This window comes from Cupressus sempervirens, chromosome 8 (assembly GCF_028749045.1).
Source record: "Cupressus sempervirens isolate cs-2001-9-10 chromosome 8, ASM2874904v1, whole genome shotgun sequence".
In the NCBI taxonomy this organism is placed as follows: domain Eukaryota; kingdom Viridiplantae; phylum Streptophyta; class Pinopsida; order Cupressales; family Cupressaceae; genus Cupressus; species Cupressus sempervirens.
The window spans coordinates 277127833-277149960 of record NC_143125.1 but is presented as its reverse complement, the minus strand read 5'-3'; the positions used below and the strand labels follow the sequence as shown (position 1 = coordinate 277149960).

The 22128-nt window shown below is 35.8% G+C and overlaps 1 protein-coding gene across 1 annotated transcript in view; it reads left to right on the top strand.

Moving 5' to 3' along the window:
• The first annotated feature begins 3834 nt into the window (after positions 1-3834).
• The window catches only part of LOC149542508 (5'-3' exonuclease family protein), a 157711-nt gene continuing 139417 nt past the window's right edge, over positions 3835-22128 (top strand). The window contains exon 1 of the mRNA XM_089797444.1: positions 3835-4242. Coding sequence (XP_089653570.1) covers positions 4082-4242 — 161 coding nt within the window. The 5' untranslated portion in view covers positions 3835-4081. The remainder of the gene's footprint in view (positions 4243-22128) is intronic.

The following is a 22128-nucleotide window of genomic DNA, read 5'->3' as shown; positions in this document are numbered from 1 at the left end:
AAGCATGGGTGCAAAAGTTAGATACATATCTATCGTATGACTAAAAAGGGTGCTATTAAATTTGTGATACTTCATTTAAGAGGATCAACCCACAAATGGTGGCACTATGGCCAAAATTCCTTAGGACTCAAAAGAATTACCACCTATAGCGAATTCAAGCAAAAATTGATGAGAAGGTTTGATAAAAGAGAGCCTAAATGGTACTTCCAAGAGTTAACTCACCTCAAACAAGTAGGAACAATGGAAGAATTTGCTAATTAGTTTCAAGACCTAACAGTAATGGTTCCAAATCTATCCCAAAGTCAACTAACACATATGTTTGTAGAAGGACTTAAGGATGCCATCAAAATACATGTAAACCTCTTGAGCCCCTAAACTTAGAAGAAGCCATCCAAAAAGCAAAGAAGGTTGAAACTAATAGGATAGATGAGAGGTCTAAGAATTCCAAAACCTCTTTCGACCATAAAGAGACAAGGAAATAAGACCAAGAAAAGGAATTTTGTCTGTGCCATGGACCATGGAATATTGGTCATAATTGTCCAAAGTGAGATGAGATATTAAAGAAAGGGTTATGTTTCAAATGTAAAGAGTCTTGGGAACATAATCATCAATCTAAGAGAGGGAAAGTGAATACAATAACTTATGATGAACAAAGCCCCAACAAAAGGGGAAGATTTATTGAACAAGGGACGTTAGTAGTAATTAGTCAAGAATGGTCCCTTTAAAAATCAAGGGTTCATTTTAAAGACATCGACAAATCTAACATTGGAAGAATTGGTATTGCTTGAGGACAAGCAAATTTGGGAAGGGCAAACTGTCATAACCCCATAATGACATATAATGAATATACATATAAATATTATTTTTAATAAATCATTGTGTCCCATTAATTATTATAACGTTGACCATTTACATTAACACAATATAAGACATTATTATCAAAATATTAAATGAGAAAATACTAATAAATTACCATATTTGATAAATGCTTATAATAAATGTATTTAAGAAATAGAATAATAAAAAATATTTATCATATTTAATATAGAACAACATTCTTCTAATATAAATAAACTGGGAGGCAAAAGGTCACGACCCCTGATCACTAAAGGAGTATATAAATTAAGGTAGATAGACAAGCAACAGGGGAGATAGTGGGGAGAGAAAAGGATCGAACAAAACATAGGTAGAAAGAAGAAGCTTGAGAAATATTACATGTCGACTGTAGCCACAAGGATAAGCCAATACTGGATAGAGAAAACATAAGAAGATCTTGTGTATTAAGAAGGAAGTCACCATCGAAGGAAGGGGAAAGATTATAATCGCTACCACCGAGACCCCTCGTTATCCATCACATCAGTATAGATACAGATCTGTAGCAGAGGAAGTGGTACAGTTTGCGGCAGAGGTAAGTAGAGGAAGATAATAAAGGAGGTTGCATTTCAAAGCAATCAAAGCCCGAACTCCCCAAGGTAAGTCATGGATATACTAAGTTTGTCTAAATATTATTATTAAATGGTATGTGTATTTAAGGTGGTGTATCATTAAGTCAACATATATGCATATACAAACTCCATAGATATATAGATGCAAATATTATATAAAATTAAATATATGGGGATTATATATGTACATATAAGTAAATGCATTTTCTAGATAATTACTTATGGATTTAGATCATAATAAAATAAAATAATATAATTATTAAACACATGATCCAAGCGTGTCTTGGTGGAAGGCATTCATTATGAATGCCATACTATGATCCAAGTAAAACTTGGTGGAGAACGATCCAAGTACAACTTGGTGGAGGGCATCTCACATGGATGTCATAATATGATCCAAGTTGTTTTGGTGGAGGGCATTCTAAGATGAATGTCATATATGATGTGGCCTATGCCGGTGGAGAACATTTATTGCATATGATAATTAAGTATTCTTAAGGATATGGAAACCTTAACTAGATTTATTGTGATTAGGTCAATGTATTACAATCATTATGTATTCTAATGTAACCCTAATGGTGGGGACATTACATTTGTATTCCTGCCAAGTTTCATAATCATTGGTGGATCTTGATCTTGTGATGAAATCTACAGTGTAGATTTTCAGTGGCGCATTTAGCAATGTTCTTGGATCATGTGAGGAGCTAAATCTAGATTTGCAAGCTATTTTACAATTTATATAACTTGTTTGTTGTTTTGTGATTGAACAAATATGGTTATAAAATGTTTCCCATTCTTGGGATTGTGAGGCTGACTTGTATGTCATAATACCTAGATATATTGCAATATGATGTATCTCTTGAGGCATCAATTTCTGAATATAAAGATATTAGTTATTTGAATTAGATCTAAGGTTTCTGACCAAAGATTATAAGCAAACATGCATGAGCCTAACATGTAAGAAGACCTACTATCGAACCATCTGTACATCTAATTTACTATGAAGGAATTCTGATATCACTTGGCTCTCTCCAAATACTTGTTGTTTGCATTGTGTTTACTCTTGTTGCATGATTTGACTAATTTCTTTGAGGTCTCTCCAACTGGGGACTGTGTCAAATAAATTATAAAATCTATGTTGACATTCTTTTATATTTTTTCATTTTTTTGAAGGGGATTAGAAAATTAATGTCATGCTTCCTATTAGCTATATATTGCTATCTCAAAAATAAATTTCCAAAATATTTCTGTTACAACTCTACTTAAATAAATAAACTAAACAACAAGTACAAAAAATTGCAATATTAGCTTATAGAGATAATACTATTGTATATATATATATATACATATATACATATATACATATATCTATGTAAATGTCTACACATACATGTATATTAAATTAAATTAATCTATATTATTTTGAAAGTCACATTCACACACAATTAATAGCATTAATTTTTTCAATCAATAAATTGCACATCACTTGACCAATCATTGTAATATAATTCTTCATATTCATTTCCCGTTTCCTTACTATAAAATTAAAAAAAACAAAAAAAATTAATTTCATATCTATGACAAATAGCAAAAAAAATAAAATTATAATAAAATTTATCCACTATTGAAAAATATAAAAAAAATATTTGTACAGTTAAATTCTGGAGGAAACTCTGTAGTTAACTGTGGAGGAAACTCTGTAGTTAAGCGCGCTCAGGCTGGAGTAGTACTGGGATGGGTGACCTCCCGGGAAGTCCCGGTGCTTCACCCTTGTGAGCATCACCTAGATCCAATGAGTGCTAAGTGTTCCATTTATTCTCATGAGAGATGGATTCATGTTGAATCACTACTCATGAAACATGGGTCATCGAGTTTGACTCAAAAATCACACAGTTAAATCCTGATATTCACATCACAATTTGACTAGCTGTGGAAATCATCTCCTACTTATCAATTGATGAGCTTAAGGGGCTTTCTAATGAATGGTTCATAAGGCACAACACTTGGTGAAGGTTTTGCAAATGGGGTTGCAAGCTTTGGGTTTAACTGTGGAGGAAACTCTGTAGTTAAGCGCGCTCAGGCTGGAGTAGTACTGGGATGGGTGACCTCCCGGGAAGTCCCGGTGCTTCACCCTTGTGAGCATCACCTAGATCCAATGAGTGCTAAGTGTTCCATTTATTCTCATGAGAGATGGATTCATGTTGAATCACTACTCATGAAACATGGGTCATCGAGTTTGACTCAAAAATCACACAGTTAAATCCTGATATTCACATCACAATTTGACTAGCTGTGGAAATCATCTCCTACTTATCAGTTAAATTCTGGTTAAACCTTGAGTTGAAGCCCCAGCAGCGGTCAGGAGTATAAAATAATTTTGCCAACCACCTAGGTAGGCTCTTCGTAAAACTTGAAATTTTCCCATGACGAGCAAAAGGTTGGAAGATTTGGCGCGATTGTGAAAATAACAATAGTCTTTCGACCCTTCCCCAGCAATGGTCGCAGCGGGATTCGAACGGGCGACCAAGCAGGCCAAGAAGAATGCGACAATGCTGTTAATATGGCTGCTGGAGCTTCCCTGCAATGTAGAATATTAAGACCTGTGCGAGTTCATTGAGCTCCTTGCGTTACAGGAGATGGGAATCCAAGGGCTCCTGCCGGCATTGAAGTCTGTAATGAATCCCATTCATGTAAAGGAGCTGGCGGGTAAACATGTTGCGGTGGACACGTATTCATGGCTTCATAAGGGTGCATTCTCTTGTAGCAGGGATCTCTGCCATGGAATTCCTACACAGAGGTATGTGACGACGTAATTCCAGAGCTCGCTTTGTCATTTTTAAGTTTAGACGAGTTTTGACTTTTCGTGAACGTACGCGCCTCTTATGATTATATTCAATTGGATAATAGCAACGAGTTTCAAACCTTTGCACTATCGGTATTGATTCTATTTGTGTTCAGTGCATCTAAAATTTTAGGTAGAGAGATCATTTGCATATATTTGTCTTTCTTGTTGGCAAATTCCACTTGCGAGGAAATCTTAGGCTCAAGTGTCATTTAGGCAATGATTCCGTGAAGTGGCCGTACCTGGAAAATTTCTCAGTATCATTGCTAAGAGATTTGTGAACTATCTGCAATTTACAGGTCCCGTGAAAAATAAGCTTTTCTTACCCCTTCAGATCCAAATTTTAGGATTCTGGTCTTAAGAGACAATATCTGAGAAAGAAAATCACCTTACATTTATTGCTTTATGGCAAACTTCTAGCCACTTCTTTCCAGCTCTTGCTGTAACCGTAGCGAAAAACACAGTGGCCTGCATTTCATGAAAATTATTGCTTTCAATCTCTTTTCACATTTCCAAACTATTCCTGTGGTCATCCGTAAGAGATACAATAGGAAGAATCGCGCTTCGATAGGACCATCTGCGGCACTCCTTGTATACCTAGTTGGAAATACTCTGTCTGTTCATCGTTCATAGCCTAATACCTATCTTGCTATGTTACACAAGAGGTTCCAAACAAAAAAAGCTTAAATATCCAAGCTTAAAAAGACTACATAGCTTAACATACCCTTTCAAATTCTTGACTACAACCATTTCACAAATGGTAGTTTATTTTGATAACATTTTCTTACCTTATTATAAAATTCAAATGAATTCCAATTCCTTCTTACTTTTTGGTAAAATGTTTTATAGTATCTCTCTCCCTTCAAATCGGCTGCTGTCTCTAAGAGCATGTGGTTTATTTGCATTAGACATCATAATCAACATGTTGTTTATTTGCATTCGACATCAAAATTTCTTACTAAACAATAAAATAGATCGAAGTCACTAATAGTTATAATATTAGCAAAAATAAGCAAGGCCTTTTGTCGTCATCATTTGTGGAGGAATCCTGATTTTGCAATTCTTCTGCGCATGCCCTTGCTTTTTATAGTTCCAACTTCCGACACTTAACTTTGTACTTTTTAGGGGTTTTTGACTACCCTTCAGAATTTTTCCAGTCTTTCTTTAAATCCACCTTTTCCATTGTGCTTTTTTCAAACATGAAAGTATTCTTAGAAGTCGGAACCTTCATCATTGAACTTTCTTCCCAGTACTTTACTAAACAATGCAACAAGGCTATCCATCTTTGGATTTTCAAGACCGCCAATGATAGAAACAATTCATGATTTAGATAAAGAAAGCAACAAAATGCACTTATTCTCTTGTAATGTCTCCGTTTAAAAAAATGATCTATGTGAGCCTAGTTCTCTCATAAGCTACGTGGTGAGTTTGGGAGAACTCCAAAGTTTTTGAATTAATCAGGTTGTATTTTGTGGAGATGAGTTTAAATGGTGATATGAAGCCTCTTGATGCTTTACCAATCAATTTAATGATGTCCCCTTCCTAATTTGCCCTAGAATTTTCTCTCAAAATACAATTGCAACGAATTAGGTTTAGAGTTTTGTCTAAAAAAAGCTCTCCTCAATAATGCGATCTTGGAATCAGATCCTGCAAAACAATATGAACGAAAACATATGCAATGCATGTACATCTATATATCTAATTGTTTAGTCAAATTATTTTAGAAAACTTGTTGGGATAGAGAAACAATCGGTCTGCTGGATGCCATTTCTAAACCAAGCCTAAGAGGTATGCATACCACAATCCCATTACTTAGCAGCTTGTATCTGCTTTCCCCGACTATATCTAGCCTCCCGACAAATAGTTGCCACCATGATGCATACCACAACCCCATTACTTGGCAGCTTGTATCTGCTTTCCCCGACTATATCTAGCCTCCCGACAAATAGTTGCCACCATATGGAATTAAGTGGAGTCTGTTAAGTGTGACTTGACTTATTGAATGCCTTCTTCTCCTATGCTGCTAACATCCTACTAGAATGTAATATCCTACACTAGGATATTGTCTCAAATCCAATTTTAGTTTTTAATTTTGTATGTTTGACATTTTATCAAATGCATGCAAGCTTTGATACCACTGCAGTTGGATTCTTGTAAAAACAATTTTTTTTGTAAAAACTGGTTAGTACTTCTGGAATTTGATTGTGTTTTGAGTTTTTTGCATCAACGTTTCGGATCACACACAGTGATCCATCATCAATTTTTTTTGTCTTGTTTGTGTTTGTTTTGGTGAATGAATATGGTATATTTGCAATGTTTGGAATAAGAATATAATGGAACAAATAAAAGATATATAAATAACAAATTTTCCAACTTAAAATTGAAATTGCATTCAAAATACACAACTAAAATTTTCAGTTTTTTACGACCTTAGATACTCTATATTTTCATAAATATCGACAACCTAGTTCATAAAATATTCCCTATTATCCAAATCAATAATACCTGAAAAAACTCGGAGTTACAATTAATGAACTCACAGGTATATATGCCTTGAAACCCTTTGAAAGTATGAATAACAACAAATTGATAGCTTGAAATCTGATAAAAAAACAGCTCTAACAATCAAACTACAGGTCTGCATTAGATGAAACTTAAAAAATGCTTCAAACCCTTGCACAAATATGCTCTTTATGGTAAAATTGGACTCTTAGATGAAGCCCACACCATCGCAATGATTCAGCTGATCTTTTGCAGCCTCAATATTGCAATTACGATGAAGAGTTTTTGTTCTTCAAAGCTTAAAAATGGCCGAAATCCTTTGTTTCTCTTTCATAGTCACAAATTCTTAAAAGCATAGTACAAAAACTCATCAATAATGAGGTTGATTTTCTTTTATAACTCCAATCTCCTTAATAGCATTTAAATCCACTTTTATATTTTTAATAAGACTTTATAAAAGTCTTCAAACCTGGGTGCTCATATTCATGGATTATAAATGCACTTTAATATCATTTAAAATAATATAACTTGTGTGCACATTGACTTTATAAAACATTTTAATATTTCAGCCTCCAAAACATAATCCCTTAATTGCACTTTAAGTCACTTCAATGAAGGGTCATTGACCTCATTCAATATGAAGGTAGGTTGCATGGGTACGTATACCCACACCTCTGGTACGTGTACCCACGCACCCAAGTACTGGGTACTCAATAGAGAGCATCATAGCTAAGGGCCTTGATTAATATTTCTATTTTTGTTTCAGTTTTTTGTTTGCATATCAGCTTCTTGTTCATCATGCTCAATTCAATACATAATCAGTTTGAAACTTTGATACAATACTGATTAATAGTAAACTTTATCACTGTTCAAGTCAGTAGTGTTTAAAGTCTGCCTTCTATGTTATGCATCTAAACATTTATCATATATTATTATTATGAACATATTGCAAATCTGTAATTGAAAACAATACATTACGTTTGCAAACTTTATCACTGTTCTTGTTTTGAAAAACCATTATCATGACTCATAATTTCAGATTTTCTATAAATATTACATTAAAAAAAAAGTTTGATGTACCCAAGTACCCTCGTCCCCATGAAACCTTGATATAAAGTGACTTTGTAACTTTATAAATAATTATTAATAGAGTAATTACTTTATTAATAAATAAAATAAAATAACTCCTCAAATAATCATTATTTCTTAAGTCCATCTGAACCTGGGAATCGACTATTATGTGTCCACTGTGCACTCAACTATCTTACTAAAAATAATAAGGGTCCCTCTCTATGAACCCTTGACCTGCTATAATTAGTAAATCTTTGAACACCTGATCAACAAAGATGCCAAGGGTCAATACTGCGATTGAGGCCAGTCTAGGTGCCCTACCAAACATAGAAACTGTTCGAAATTGACTTACTATAAATATAGTAAGCCCTTGAATAATTGCTCAAGCCCAGGATGCCAAATCTCAATACTGCAACACAACATGATTAATTGCTCTACTAAAGATAGAAATATTGAGTTTCTTGAAATAGAAACTTACTATAAATAGTAAGTGTGTGAAACTGAACCAAACAAAGAGAAATCTTGAACCCTAGTGTCATCTGGAATGAAATCAACCTTTGATTTTGCCAACCTGACTTGGCCTATGAGGGGAATTGATAGGCTAATCCAAACCACCAACCATTGTGAGCTAAAAAGAGACATTACAGTACACCCTTCCTGAAATTGCTTGCCCCCAAGCAATCTCAGAAACAAAAAACTCGCTATTCCACCAATATCCTAAGTTTAGAATGTATAATATCCTTGTGATTACTAATTAACTCCTGTAACATCATCACTAGTATAGCTGATATAACTTGCTAAACTGAATCAAATCTGATTGTAGATGTCATAGGAATTCCTCATAGGGAAGCAACTTGGTATGTTGACAAAGCTTGCTTCCCCATACTGCGCAAAGTGAGATGCCATACACATTGTCCAACTTGTGCACAACTGAACTGTGCACCTAAAAGAGATCATGCACATGAGGGTCAAAAGTAAAACCATATGTACTCGACACCATGTACACATCCCAAAACTCCATTACAACCCTTATTTGAAATCTCAATGCGCTAGAAGGATCCCAAACTCTGAACATAAGGTTACTGAAAAGAAAGTCCGCAGACTTTTTCTACTCAACTCAGAACTCAACTTCATTGTGCCCTAAGCTATGAAGCCAATCAATCAGACCCACCCAAACTGCAATGTTGACACAATTACTTGAGGAATCTTATTGTTCCTAAGTTAGACATTCTATAGAGAGCACTTTAGTAGCTAGTAAAAGTATATGATTTATTGAAACTCGTAGACCTTATTGAAGTGGAGAAGTGAACCTGTGCTATATGTAGGAAAACCCAGATTTTGAGAGCTTGAAGTCGATTCAGCATCTTTTGAGAACAAGTTTGTCAGAAATTTTCAAATATTTGTAAGTATGATAGTTGTATGTACGAAATCTATAGGATTTTGGTAGAGAATTTATGTTTTCTGAGCCCTACCTTTGTCATTGATGTCAAAGGCGGAGAGGTTCAGTGAAACATGTATAGGAGTGATACATACCGAGAGGGGGAGTATTGTTCTGGATAAATTTTTGTTACTTGGCATATTGACTGGATACTTAGCCATTATTCACTAAGTAAATTTCATATTCCAACTAAATTTCTTCCCATTTGCCTCTGTATTGGATTCCAACTCATCTTCAGTCTTGATGTCTTCTTTGTTTTTTAAAACTTATTTATAATCAACTAGTATTCAATTCATAAACAGATTGAATGACTTCTCATCTTGTTCTTCTACTTGTCATAGTTCACACCATCAAAGTTAGAACTATCCTACTAGGAAGGGGAAGAAGAAGATTTAGACTATGTGGGAGAACCCAAATTGGTTTAGCCTTTCATCCTTTGGGAATGCTTGAACAGTGAGCCTTTTGTTCTCATTAACTCCTAATAGGGTTGTGAACCTTTTAACAAGGGTTCAAGGTCCTTTAACAGGGACACTTTTACTAAGTGCATTGTAATTGACTCCTAATAGGGTCATATCCTTTAGTGGGGAATTTATATATTAGTACAATATCTAGTCGATACCATACCCACCGAGGTTTTTCCCTCTGATCAAGGGTTTTCCTTGAGAACAAAAATTATTGTGTTGGCTTTCTTGTTATTGTTCATTCCTATCTTGTTTGTTAGTAATCAATTTTGTAAGTTTGTAATTAATTATGATTATCCACAACTGATTCACCCCCCTCTGAATTGTGAGGTGTGGACATTGCTTATCAACAATTGTTATTAGAGCATCAGGGCCTCTTTGAGAAGGAAGTTTAACAACTTGAGGAGATCTAGGATGGCTTACAAGAAGGAAAGTCCTAAGTTTGATGGAGATGATTATGTTTGCTGAAAGAACAAGATGAGAACTCACTTGATTTGCATGGGTATTGATTTCTGGATGATTGCAAAGACAAAGACTGGTATAAAATTAGAGAATTATCTATCTTCATGTATAGATGATGAGAAGAAGGCATTTCAATGTAATATGATAGCAACAAACGTATTGATTAGCAAATTATCAGAAGCAGAATTTATTGAATTAAAGGAATTGGACTTGGCAAATGAGATTTGGACAAAATGGAACCATTATGTGAAGAATACCAGTACTCAAAGCAAGCAAAGTTACAAATTTGGAAAGCAAAGCTGGAAAGTGCAAGAATGCAAGAGGATGAGTCAGTTAGAGCTTATGTTCAGAGAGTTACAAAGATTGTTGTAGGGATATGGAACACTAGTAGAACTGTAGCAGAGTATGAAATTGTGCAAAAGATTCTCAGATCTTTGACACCAGCCTATGAGAATAAGATTAATGCTCTTGAGGAAGTCCATTATTCAATAGGGAGACATTGATTGGTAAGTTACAAGCCTTTGAATCCGCTTTTAAGGCTATGTTAAAAATATAGGATCTCTGATAGATAAACAATTACAAATATGTGTTTTAATTTTGAATCAAATAAGCAGAATAACTTTACTTATCTTTTTGTATTTGAAGCAGGTTCTTTGAATTCTTTCTTCCTCAGCACTGATTGCTTTTACTGGATCACTGTAAGAAAAATATTGTGAATGATAATGGCAATAATATTATAACATGAGTATAACTCTGCAGGTACTTGTATGTTTTTTGTTGTATATGTTCACTGCAGATTGTGTGATCCAAATATATACATAATGAACAGTCATGACTCCGAAGAGTCATGCCCCTATGTGGCCCAAGGGCCACGTAGGGACATGCCTCTTTGGAGGCATGTTTATCTTAACACATAACTGTTCATACTTTTGTTTACCCGATGACACTGGGCTTAATTACGATGATATAAATTGCATCAAAACACGGGTTGGAGACCCGACATAAGAAAGCATGCTTAATGCGGATTAACGCCTCGACAATATCATCAGTCGGGAATAACAAAAGGTCAGTGTTAATCTTAGTTACGGGTAACATGAAACTTGACAGTTATATCTGCTATGTATAATGTGAAATCCGACAGGAAGGTCTGTCATGGATAATATGAAGTTCGACCACTCAAGTCGGTCGATCATAATGCATATTTTACTGTCATAATATATATATATATATATATATATATATATATATATATATATATATATATATACATAACAGTGGTGTATGTATATGTACATGTATGCATACATTAGTATGAATACATGTACGTATAGATATGCCTTTGTCATGTATATCAGAAAGTGATGCATGCATACTTCTTAGAAATGGAAGACAGATATCAGAGTCAGAATACAAATTGCTTATATCTCTGAAATAATAACATCATAGAAGATTCAGATTTACTTCTTCTGACGCTAAAACATCAACATTGTTCATAAAGATAAATGAATGCTAACAAAGAGTGCGAGCACTAGTAGAGCTTGTGGGAACTTTGGAGAATATGCCAAGGATTGGGCAGACATAGAGGAAGGAGAAAGGAAGTTGGATGAGCTTGAAGCCTTGATCACAAAGAGAGAACACAAAGGTAAGGAAAAGTTTGAAGGAAAATTACATTTAATTTGTTATTCATTTCAAAAGATAGGTCGCTTTACATCTAGATGTCCGAGTACCTAAGTTCAAGCCTAAGCCTTACAAGTAAAAAATTCCTAAAGAATGTTACTATGGTAGTGAAAGTGAACCTGATATTGACTTTGAGGATAGTGACGATGAAGATAAAATAGGATTTGTTGTTGTTAAAAATGAAAGTGCCGTTAATGAAGAGAAAGCCTTAGTCTCGCATGTTGAGAAGAAATTAGAATGGATTGTAGATAATGGGTGAGAAGCAAAAAGTATAGTACTCCAGTGAAATTGGAGATTGTGCACACATATTTGAGTGGTCCTACAAAGACTAAAGCATTCTATGGTGAAAGGTATTTTATGATTCTTGTTGTTGATTTCACTTGAATGATGTGGGTTGCATTTCTTAGAGAAAAATATGAAGCTTTTGAGAATTCAAGGTATTTAAGAGTAGTGTTGAGAATGAATTTGGTTTGAAGATTAGATGTTTGAGATCTGATAGAGGAGGAGAACCCATTTCAAATGAGTTTAACAACTTTTGTGAAGATAATGGCATAAAGAGACAACTTTTAGCCCCTAAGACACCTGGGCTAAATGGAATAGCAAAAAGAAGAAACAAATTAGTGACTGAGGCAACAAGAGCAATGATGTTGGAAAACAATGTATCACATATATTTTGGAGGGAAGCAATGAATACAACAGAATATACTATGAACATAGTGCAAATTAGACAAGGCACTGATAAGACCCCTTATGAACTTTGGTTTGGACATGCACCTACTGTGAAGTACTTTAGAATCTTTGGAAGTAAATGCTATATTAAGAGAGATGATGACATTGGAAAGTTTGATTCTAGAAGTGATGAAGGAATGTTTCTTGGGTATTCACTGAAAAACAAATCATATAGATGTTTTAATTAGAGATCAAAGACTATTGTTGAGAGTGCGAATGTGAGAGTTGATGAGAAGTTTAGAATTCACGAAATGATACTTGATTATAATTCTGATGAAGAGACTAATCCAAAAACTAATACGTAGAATGTTGAGTAGGAATCATTTTATGAAACTGACACTGATCTGCAAACTTCAGTACAAAGAGAAGAATAAAGAGAACCTAAAATCTGAACCTAGAGTAGAAATCAGAGTTGAGATAGTGAAACTTAACAGGAATGTGGCAAAGAATCACCTTGCTGAACATATCATTTGGAAGCAAAGACAATGGAGACATGACAAGAAACAAGGTACATGAAGAACTATGTTCAATTTCTCAAGTTGAACCTGAGAATACTGATGGAGCTTGTAAAGATGATTATTGGATAAAAACTATGAAAGAAGAATTGGATCAGATTGAAAAGAACAAGACTTGGGAATTGGTTCCTAGACCTAAAGATAAGAATGTTATTGGAACTAAAAGAGTATTTAGAAACAAGATGAATGAACAAGGTGAAGTTGTAAGAAACAAAACAAGATCGGTATGTAAAGGATATTCACAGCAAGAAAGAATTGATTTTGAAGAAACTTTTGCTCCTGTTGCTAGACTAGAGGCAGTAAGAATGTTTTTGGCATATGCAACAAACAAAAACTTTATAATGATAGGCATGTACACAGTTAAATTTTGATAGCAATATCTCAATTTGACTTGCTGTGGAAAAAAACTCCTACTTATCAATTGATGAGCTTAAGGGGCTTTCTAATAAATGGTTCATAAGGCACAACACTTGGTGAAGGTTTTGCAAATGAGGTTACAAGTAGGTTTAACCATGGAGGAAACTCCATGGTTAAACACACTCGAGCTGGAGTAGTACTGAGATGGGTGACCTCTCAGGAAGTCTTGGTGCTTGAGAGATGGATTCGTGTGAATCACTGCTCATGAAACATGAGCCATGAGTTTTACCCAAAATTTACACAGTTAAATCCTGATAGCAATACCACAATTTGACTTGCTATGGAAAAATATCTCCTACTTATCAAGAACTTTATAGTTTATCAGATGGATGTCAACTCAACTTTTTGAAATGGTAAACTAGAAGAAGAGGTATACATTGAACAACTTGATGGTTTTCCTTTGACAGATAAAGATGATATTATTTACAGATTGAAAAAGACACTGTATAGACTAAAACAAACACCTAGAGCTTGGTATGCAAGATTGGATAAGTATTTAACAAATTTTGGATTTGTAAAAGGTAGTGCATGATAGTAATTTGTATTTGAAAACAAATGATAAAGGATTATTGAATGTTGTAGTATTTGTGGATGACATTATTGTTGGAGGTAATGAGAAAGAATTTGAGATGAGTATGATTGGAGAAATAAAATACTTCTTGGGATTGTAGATTCTACAGAACAACGATGGCACATTTATACCACAAACTAAGTATCTTAAAGATTTGTTGAAAAAACTTGGATTGGAAAGTTGTAAACTTGTTGGAACTCGTATGGTAATTGGATGTAAGTTATATAGCAAAGATGAATCCCCTACTGTGGAACATAAAGAATACACATCTATGATTGGTGGATTGCAATATTTGACACACTAGACTTGATATAGCTAATGTAGTTGGAATTGTGGCAAGATTTCAGGCAGATCCTAAAGAGACACATTATGCAACAGTAAAAAGTATTTTCAGATATTTGAAAGGGACACCTGATTATGGATTATGCTATGATAAATTACATGACTTCACTTTATGTGCATACATTGATGAGGGTTGGGCAGGAAGTGTAGATGACAAAAAGAGCACGAGTGGTGGGAAATTCTTCTCGGGACGAAGATTGGTTTCTTGGCTAAGAAAGAAACATGATTGCATTTCATAGAGTATGTAGCAGCAACAAACAATTGTAATCATATTATTTGGATGAAGCAAATGTTGAAAGACATTGGGACATAATTCACTGAACCTGTTATTATGCATTTTGATAACACAAGTACTGTAAATATTTCAAAAAATCCAGTATTACATTCAAAGACAAAGCATATAAAGATGAGGATTGCAATGATGAGCTAGCATAATTATACACTTGGAACTTGCTAAATTTGGGACATCACAATCCTCCCTACCTAAGATTGTTTATCCTCGAGCAATCACAATCTTGGGTAGTGAACAATATCCTTCGACTCCCAAGTGGCATCCTCATCTGGTTAACTCAGTTGCTTCACCAAAAATTCCCTAATGAGTCGCCCATGCAAATGCCTCTCTCTGGTGTCCATTATAGCCTCTAGAATTAACTCTAACTTCTCATCATCCAGTAGTGGTAAAGTAGATGGGACTACATGTTTGCCTAACGCCTTCTTGAGGCAAGGTACATGAAATACATTATGCACTTTGTTGTCCTTTGGTAAATCAAGCTCATAAGCTACCTCACCCACACGTCTAACAACACAGAAGGTACCATAGTAGCAAGGCTTGAGCTTCTCAACTCCACTCTTCCTAATAGAGGACTACGTGTAGCGTTGCAACATTAAATAAACCATATCATGAACCTGGAAAGAGCGAGCAACTCTCTGTCGATCAACATACTGCTTCTATTGATTTTGAGCCTTTTGAATGTTGTCTGCAGAGTCCTCGTGACATCTTGACTATCTCGTGATAAATCTCCTACATTGGACACCCTATTGTCATTGAAGAACAAATCGATGGAACTTGGAGTATCATACTCATACAAGGCTTTAGAAGGGGACATTTGAATAGACATATGGTGAGTGGAATTATAACATTACTCGCACAAGTATTTCTACTTCACCCAAGCTTGCTGTTGTGTTGGCACAAAGTTCCACAAATAGCCTTCCACTCGCTTATTAACAATCTCAGTCTGGCCATTAGTTTGAGGATGGTAACTAGTGCTTGGAGTCAACTCTGTTCCACACAATCTGAACAACTCTTGCAAGAACTGATTCATAAAACAACTATCTTCGTCACTCACAATGCTCCAAGGTAAACCATGCAACCTGGCAACCTCCCAACAAAACAAATCAGCTATCCATGTCTCCAAAAATGTAGCAGTGATAGGAAGGAAATGCCCATATTTGGTGAGGCGATCCATCACTACAAAGACAAAATCTTTGCCTTGGGCTTTCGACAAGCCCATAATGAAGTCCATAGATAAACACTCCCACTTCCTCTCAAGAATGGTAAGTGGCTGAAGTAAATTGGTTGGGTAAGTATGCTACTATTTATTCTGCTGACAAGCATAACACTCTTTGACATACTATTGAACATTTGATTTTAGGCTCTTCCATGTGAATCTCTCTCGAATTTTTTTGTAAGTCTTAAAGACCCAGGATGTCTAGCAAATGGAAAATCATGAAAGACTTGACACTTGATCCTTGGACCGGTAAAATCCTTCCCTTGTAAATGATCAACTCATTTACAAGAATATACTTTCTATCCTAAATACTGCTATCAACAATACCTGATGTCCACTGATCCCTAACGTACTCAGTAACGACCAAGTGTCTCCAATCCTCAGATACCTTTGTAATAACACACAAATGGGTTTACATGACGGGGCATTAGCAACTTTATTTTGAGTACCCCTAATATAGGAAATATCAAAATCATATGACTAAATCTTGTTGATCTACTTCTGCTGCCTCTCATTAAGGTCCCACTATCCAAGGAAATGCTTGAGGCTATTATTGTCAATTTTGATGTAAAACTTACTGCCAACTAAGTATTGCTTGAATTTGGCCAAAGTATGCATAATGGTCAACATCTCTTTATCATAGACACTGAAAGATCTCTCACGACCCTTGAGCTTGCTGCTCTCAAACGTAGTAGGATGGCGATCCTGGGAAAGAATGACACCAATGCCTTCACCTGAGACATCACAATGCAACTTCAATGGCCTAAAAAATACGGCAATGCTAACAATGGGCATGATGTCATAAGAGGTCCACTCAAAAGCACTCTTACCAGTCAAATCAGTAAGGGGAGTTGCATGTCGAGTGAAACTACCCACAAATTTGCAGACAAATGCACACAAACCAATGAAGCCTATAAGATGTGTTAGTTTCTCTAGTGTAGGCCAATCTAGAATAGTACAGACTCAATCTTGATCCATGCAAGCTGCCTTTGCATTGATAATATGTCCAAGTTAAAAGACTCTGTCATACCTAAGGCACATTTGGACTCCTTGGCATACAAGGAAGCCCTATTCAGAATGTCCAACACTGTATCCAAGTGGGCCACATGATCATCACATGTTTTACTATATACAAGTATATCTTAAAAAAAAACCCAAAACAAATCTCCTCAATTGACTATGAAAGACTCTGTTCATGGTTGACTGGAATGTTGCTAGTGCATTAGTCAAATCGAAAGGCATGACTAAGAACTCAAAGTAATCACAATGACACTTGAATGCTATCTTCTCCACATCTTGCTCTCTGACTCAAATCTGATGATACCCGAACCTCAAATCAATCTTGGAGAAGTAGCACACTCCATGTAACTCATCAATCTGTGGAATGGGATATCGGTTCTTAATAGTCCCTTTGTTTAGCATCCAAATGTACCATCCTTTTTCCTCACCAAAACAACTGATGAAGCAAAAGGGGGCTTACTCAGCCTAATATGTCCCATAGCGAGCAGCTCTTGAATAGTCTTCTCTATCTCATCTTTCAAACGTTTTGGATGCTGGTAAGGAGTAATCATGACAGGCTTAGTGCCCTCCTCTAACTCAATGATGTGCTTCATGTCTCTATCAGGTGGTAAGCCTTTAAATACTTTGGAGTGTTTAGTTCTCTAGCTGTTGTATATCTTGATGGTAGGCTGGTTTATCTCTCCCATTAAGTGTAGGTAACATCCTACACTCTGCTACCCAGTATACTGTATCATGTCCCATAAGATGCTGCATACATCTAAAAGAAATCAGCTACAAGTTTATATTCGTAATAGCCTTATGGATGTGAGTTTTACCATCTTTAATGAACCTCATCTCCATTTTTTTAGTGCTGAAATATATGTTGTCTATGGTGTGCAACCATCTCGTACCAAAAACCACATCTGTACCTCCCATGTCAACCACATAAAAATTCGCCTAAAATTCATAATAACTATGCTTCGTCGGAAGCTTAGTAATCATCCTATTACCTTAAGAGTGTAACCATCAGCCACCTGTACTCTAATGTCCTCAAACTCCTTTGTCTTAATGCCCCTCTTAGAGACCAATTGTGAATCATTGAAGTTATAAGTAACACTTGTATCAAGAAGAGCAATAACTCTCTGCCTTGCCAAGAGATCACATAGCCTGAATGATCTTTCCTTTCTTATGCTAGGATGGTATACTACCTTAAGATTAGAATCATCAATAACCTCAACACTATTAATCGCTCCTTCATGTGTCTCTTGTTCGTTTTTAGGTGGCTGTTCTGAAAAATCAGAACTGTCCTCATCATCATTAAACTACTCCATCATCCTGTTTTAACCCTTCAGTTTCAAAGGGCAATCATATTTTCATCATAAGGACCCCTACAATAAAAACACAGTCTCCTCCTCCTTGATCAAAAAGAGTTTCTTGATCTAGAGTGATTGCCATAGGTCTCTTCAAATCAGATTTATTATCCTTCTTAGGAGATGCCTAATCGTCATATGATGAAGTAGAAGGTTTGGAAGCAAACGTGCTTCGTGGGGTAGACATCTCTAAGTTTCTTGCTTTTTTCATAGCTTCCTGCAAGGTAGGTGGATCCAAGGACTTAACCCATCCTCTGAGAGGCTCAACTAGTCCCTCAACAAATAACATCACCCGTCTTCTTTCTGAAATGTCATACACCATCATAGAGAAGTGCTAAAATTCGCTAATGAATGCCTCAAGACCTCCAGTCTGTCTTAATTGTGCCAACAAATGGAAATAAGTCTTGGGGTCTTTCCTGTCAAATCTCTCTACCAGTCTATCAACCAATTCTTGGTAGGATACAATCAGATCATGGTGCAGTGATATTAACCCATGGTACCATCAATCTTGGGCTATCCCATCCAAATGCAACACAACAAAGTGAATGGTGTTCTCCTTAGTCATGGGACACAAAGAAAGATAAGTGTCAAGCTTATATATCCCAGCTCTCGCTGTACCTTTCCCACTACCATCAAAGTGAGTCAAGGTCATCTTATTGGTTGCCTGCTTCAAGTTACTTTGTCTAAGCCTCTGTCTTATCTTACGTCTAGGCCTAACTCTAGCGTGCTTCCTCTTTTGTGTCACGAATCTATCAAAATTCAAGTTGTGCTTAATTGCTTGTGGTAAAGCACCCCACTCAACATAATGGGCCATTGCATCATCAACAAATAGTGCAGCCTTAGTCTCAATACTCACCACATCCGACCCAGACCTAATAAAAGTAGTTCATTGTAGCCTATCATATGTACCTATATGCTCAATTATGTCATCTTCTCTCGACCTGTAAGAGCTAACTGAAACACTCTTGGTACCTCTATCCCTGCAACGCCCTCTAGGGAGAGAAATGCGTTGCAAAATCTCATATAACTGCTGTAGAACATTGACAACATGGTGCTAGCCATGTGCAAGATCTCTCAATGTCTCCCTAGTCTCTCTGTCAATGTCAAAACCTATACCAACATCCCTGTAATTACCTGAACTACCAGAGCTACCAACATCTCTATGAAATATAATACCAAACTGTATATCTTGATCACGCTTACTTGGAGGTGAAGTCCTACTTTTACTAGTGTAATCAACTCCAAAAATAACCACAGTGCTATATTGAACCTAGTTCCCTGTAGGCTAGCATGAAATTGCTCTGATACCAATGTAAAGAGCCCCTGCTCTAATTTGGGACAACAACTCAAATACAATTATTCAAATTCACAAATTATGTACATTGCAAGGACATGTATGCAATAAACCTAATTTATTTAAGAACCAGGTATGCAAGTTGGCGTTGGATATTTGATGAAGTAATGAGTTGCAGCCTTAATACATATGTATGCTGCGACAGTATGGAAACGAATTGCTGTTGTAGATGAACAACTCTATTAAGGAAGATGCTGCTTAACTAGACCTCATGCTACCTCCAAAATCCAGATGGACATATATATATAATTCAAATGCTGCTTCAGCAAAGTAATTGTAGCACATACAGATGCCTCCCAATGCTATAATAATAATGGATCTGTAGGAAATGAAGACGCCCAGCCTTATTCTCTTCCCTTCTCCAAATCACTGCAATAGACATGGATAATCCTTCAAAAAACTTTAAATTCCAGATGAAAGATATACAGATTAGTACTTAGTAGATGAAGCAAGATTCACTGGTATAGAAGAGCAATTCAAAGTGCAAACAAATAGAGGAAAATTTAGACTTCCTCAAAGTTCATGTTGAAACCCTTGTAGTTTTTCCAAATTCAAGAAAAGTACAAACATATTGAGATGGTTTGATCCATAATGAGGAGTCCTATAATACTTTAAAGCTCAGAGCTTCTCCCATACACAAACGCCATATAGCTTCTTGGAGACTCATTTCACTAATGAAGCTTCTTCATTACACCATCAGATTAGAATTAAAAGGCTTATAAAGTTATTCATTACGTTAAACTCAATAAAAAACTTGCAATATGTAACTCAATAATGAAACTCAATCAAAGTATTGATGGAGTTTGGATTTAGGGCGCCACAACTGTATTGCTAAAAAAAGAAACCATGCTCACTAGACTTACTATAATAACAATTCACACAATTGAGACCCTCAAATCTGAGTGTCATCTCACGAGGGTCGCTATGATGAATTGACATCGCCAAGCTACTGAAACCTTCTAAATTGGGGACATTACATGTCCACCCTTCTATTTTTCCCCAAAATTACAGTTTCAATAAATTAGTATTAGGGTTTTGGCTCACCAAATAAATATTTCGTCAATAATGGGATCGTAGAATCCAATCTTGCAAAACATGGAGGAAAACACATGCAATACATGTACATCCATATATCTAATCATTTAGTCAAATCATATTAGAAAATGTATTGGGAAAGTGACGCGATGGGTCTACCTGAAGCCATTTTAAAACCAAATGGCTTGTATCCGCTTGATGGCTTGTATCGGCTTTCGCCACTCTTATCTTGTTACCCTGCAAACAAATGCCACCATTTGGAATTAGGTGGAGGTTGTAAGGGGTGACTTGACTTAGTGAGTGCCTCCTTGTCCTAGGTTGCAACAGTCCCACTAGGATGACCTCCTCAATAGTGCCTTGCAATCCTTTTCTTAGACCTCAAGCCCTTTACCTTACAAGGTGGGTTCAACACAGTTAAGCACTTCACATTATTGTTTTTAAGGGCCCGTTTGTTTCGCGGAATTGGATGCGAATTGGGATAGTGATAACCTAGTTTTGTTGAATTCGCCGTTTGGGTTGAAAATGATAAAGTGGAATTAGAATTATGGAATTCTAATTTTGCCCCAAAATGAGGTTACCAACTTCCATCCATGTAGATGGAATTGGGAATTGAATTCCAGGTTTAACATTTTGAGGATTGGAAAGAAACTAAAATGGATTAATTTTTGAAGTCCAATGATTTTTTTTTAACCTAATATGTTTTACCATGCAAACATCATTTTTTTAACCATTTGACATTTTACTCCTGTGCGTTCGGCTCTTGAGCTTTCTCTTTTGCATTAAGTTGTGAGTCGGAAGAATTGAGTTGTAAATCTTTACTTGCTAGCCAACAACACAAAAATTTAAGCTCTACGAGCTTTGATATTTTGTTCTTGTTAATGAAAGGGTCAAGTTTCTGTATGAGGTCTGTCTGGTTAATTTTGCAGAAATAAAGTGCAATAAAGTAAATTCTTGGGCGAAAGACATTAAAAAAAAAGTCTGAAATAGTCATGTTGGCCACTCTATCCATTGCAATAGCAGTCTTTAAGATGTTCAAGGGCAGTTTATTCACTAACCCCTTCCTAAATATTTTGCCTTGAGTTCTTTAGCGATAATAGTCACTGTGTTGTTCAGTGCTACACTTGGCGATGACCAGAGGTGGTCATATGGATCGTCTAGGAGTCTGTCAATTACGGTCATCTTTAAACATGGTACATTGAGGAAATAATCCAGTGAGTCCAATGGAGTAATCCAATGATGTATTTATTACAGTCATTTTTTATTGGAGTAATCAGTAAAATGTTGAAAAAAGGTCTAATTCCAGTTCCAATTTAACGAACCAAACGCAGAAGATGTATCTTCCCACTCATTTTTCAGGTTAAGTAAACAGGACAAACTATTTTTGCAAAAC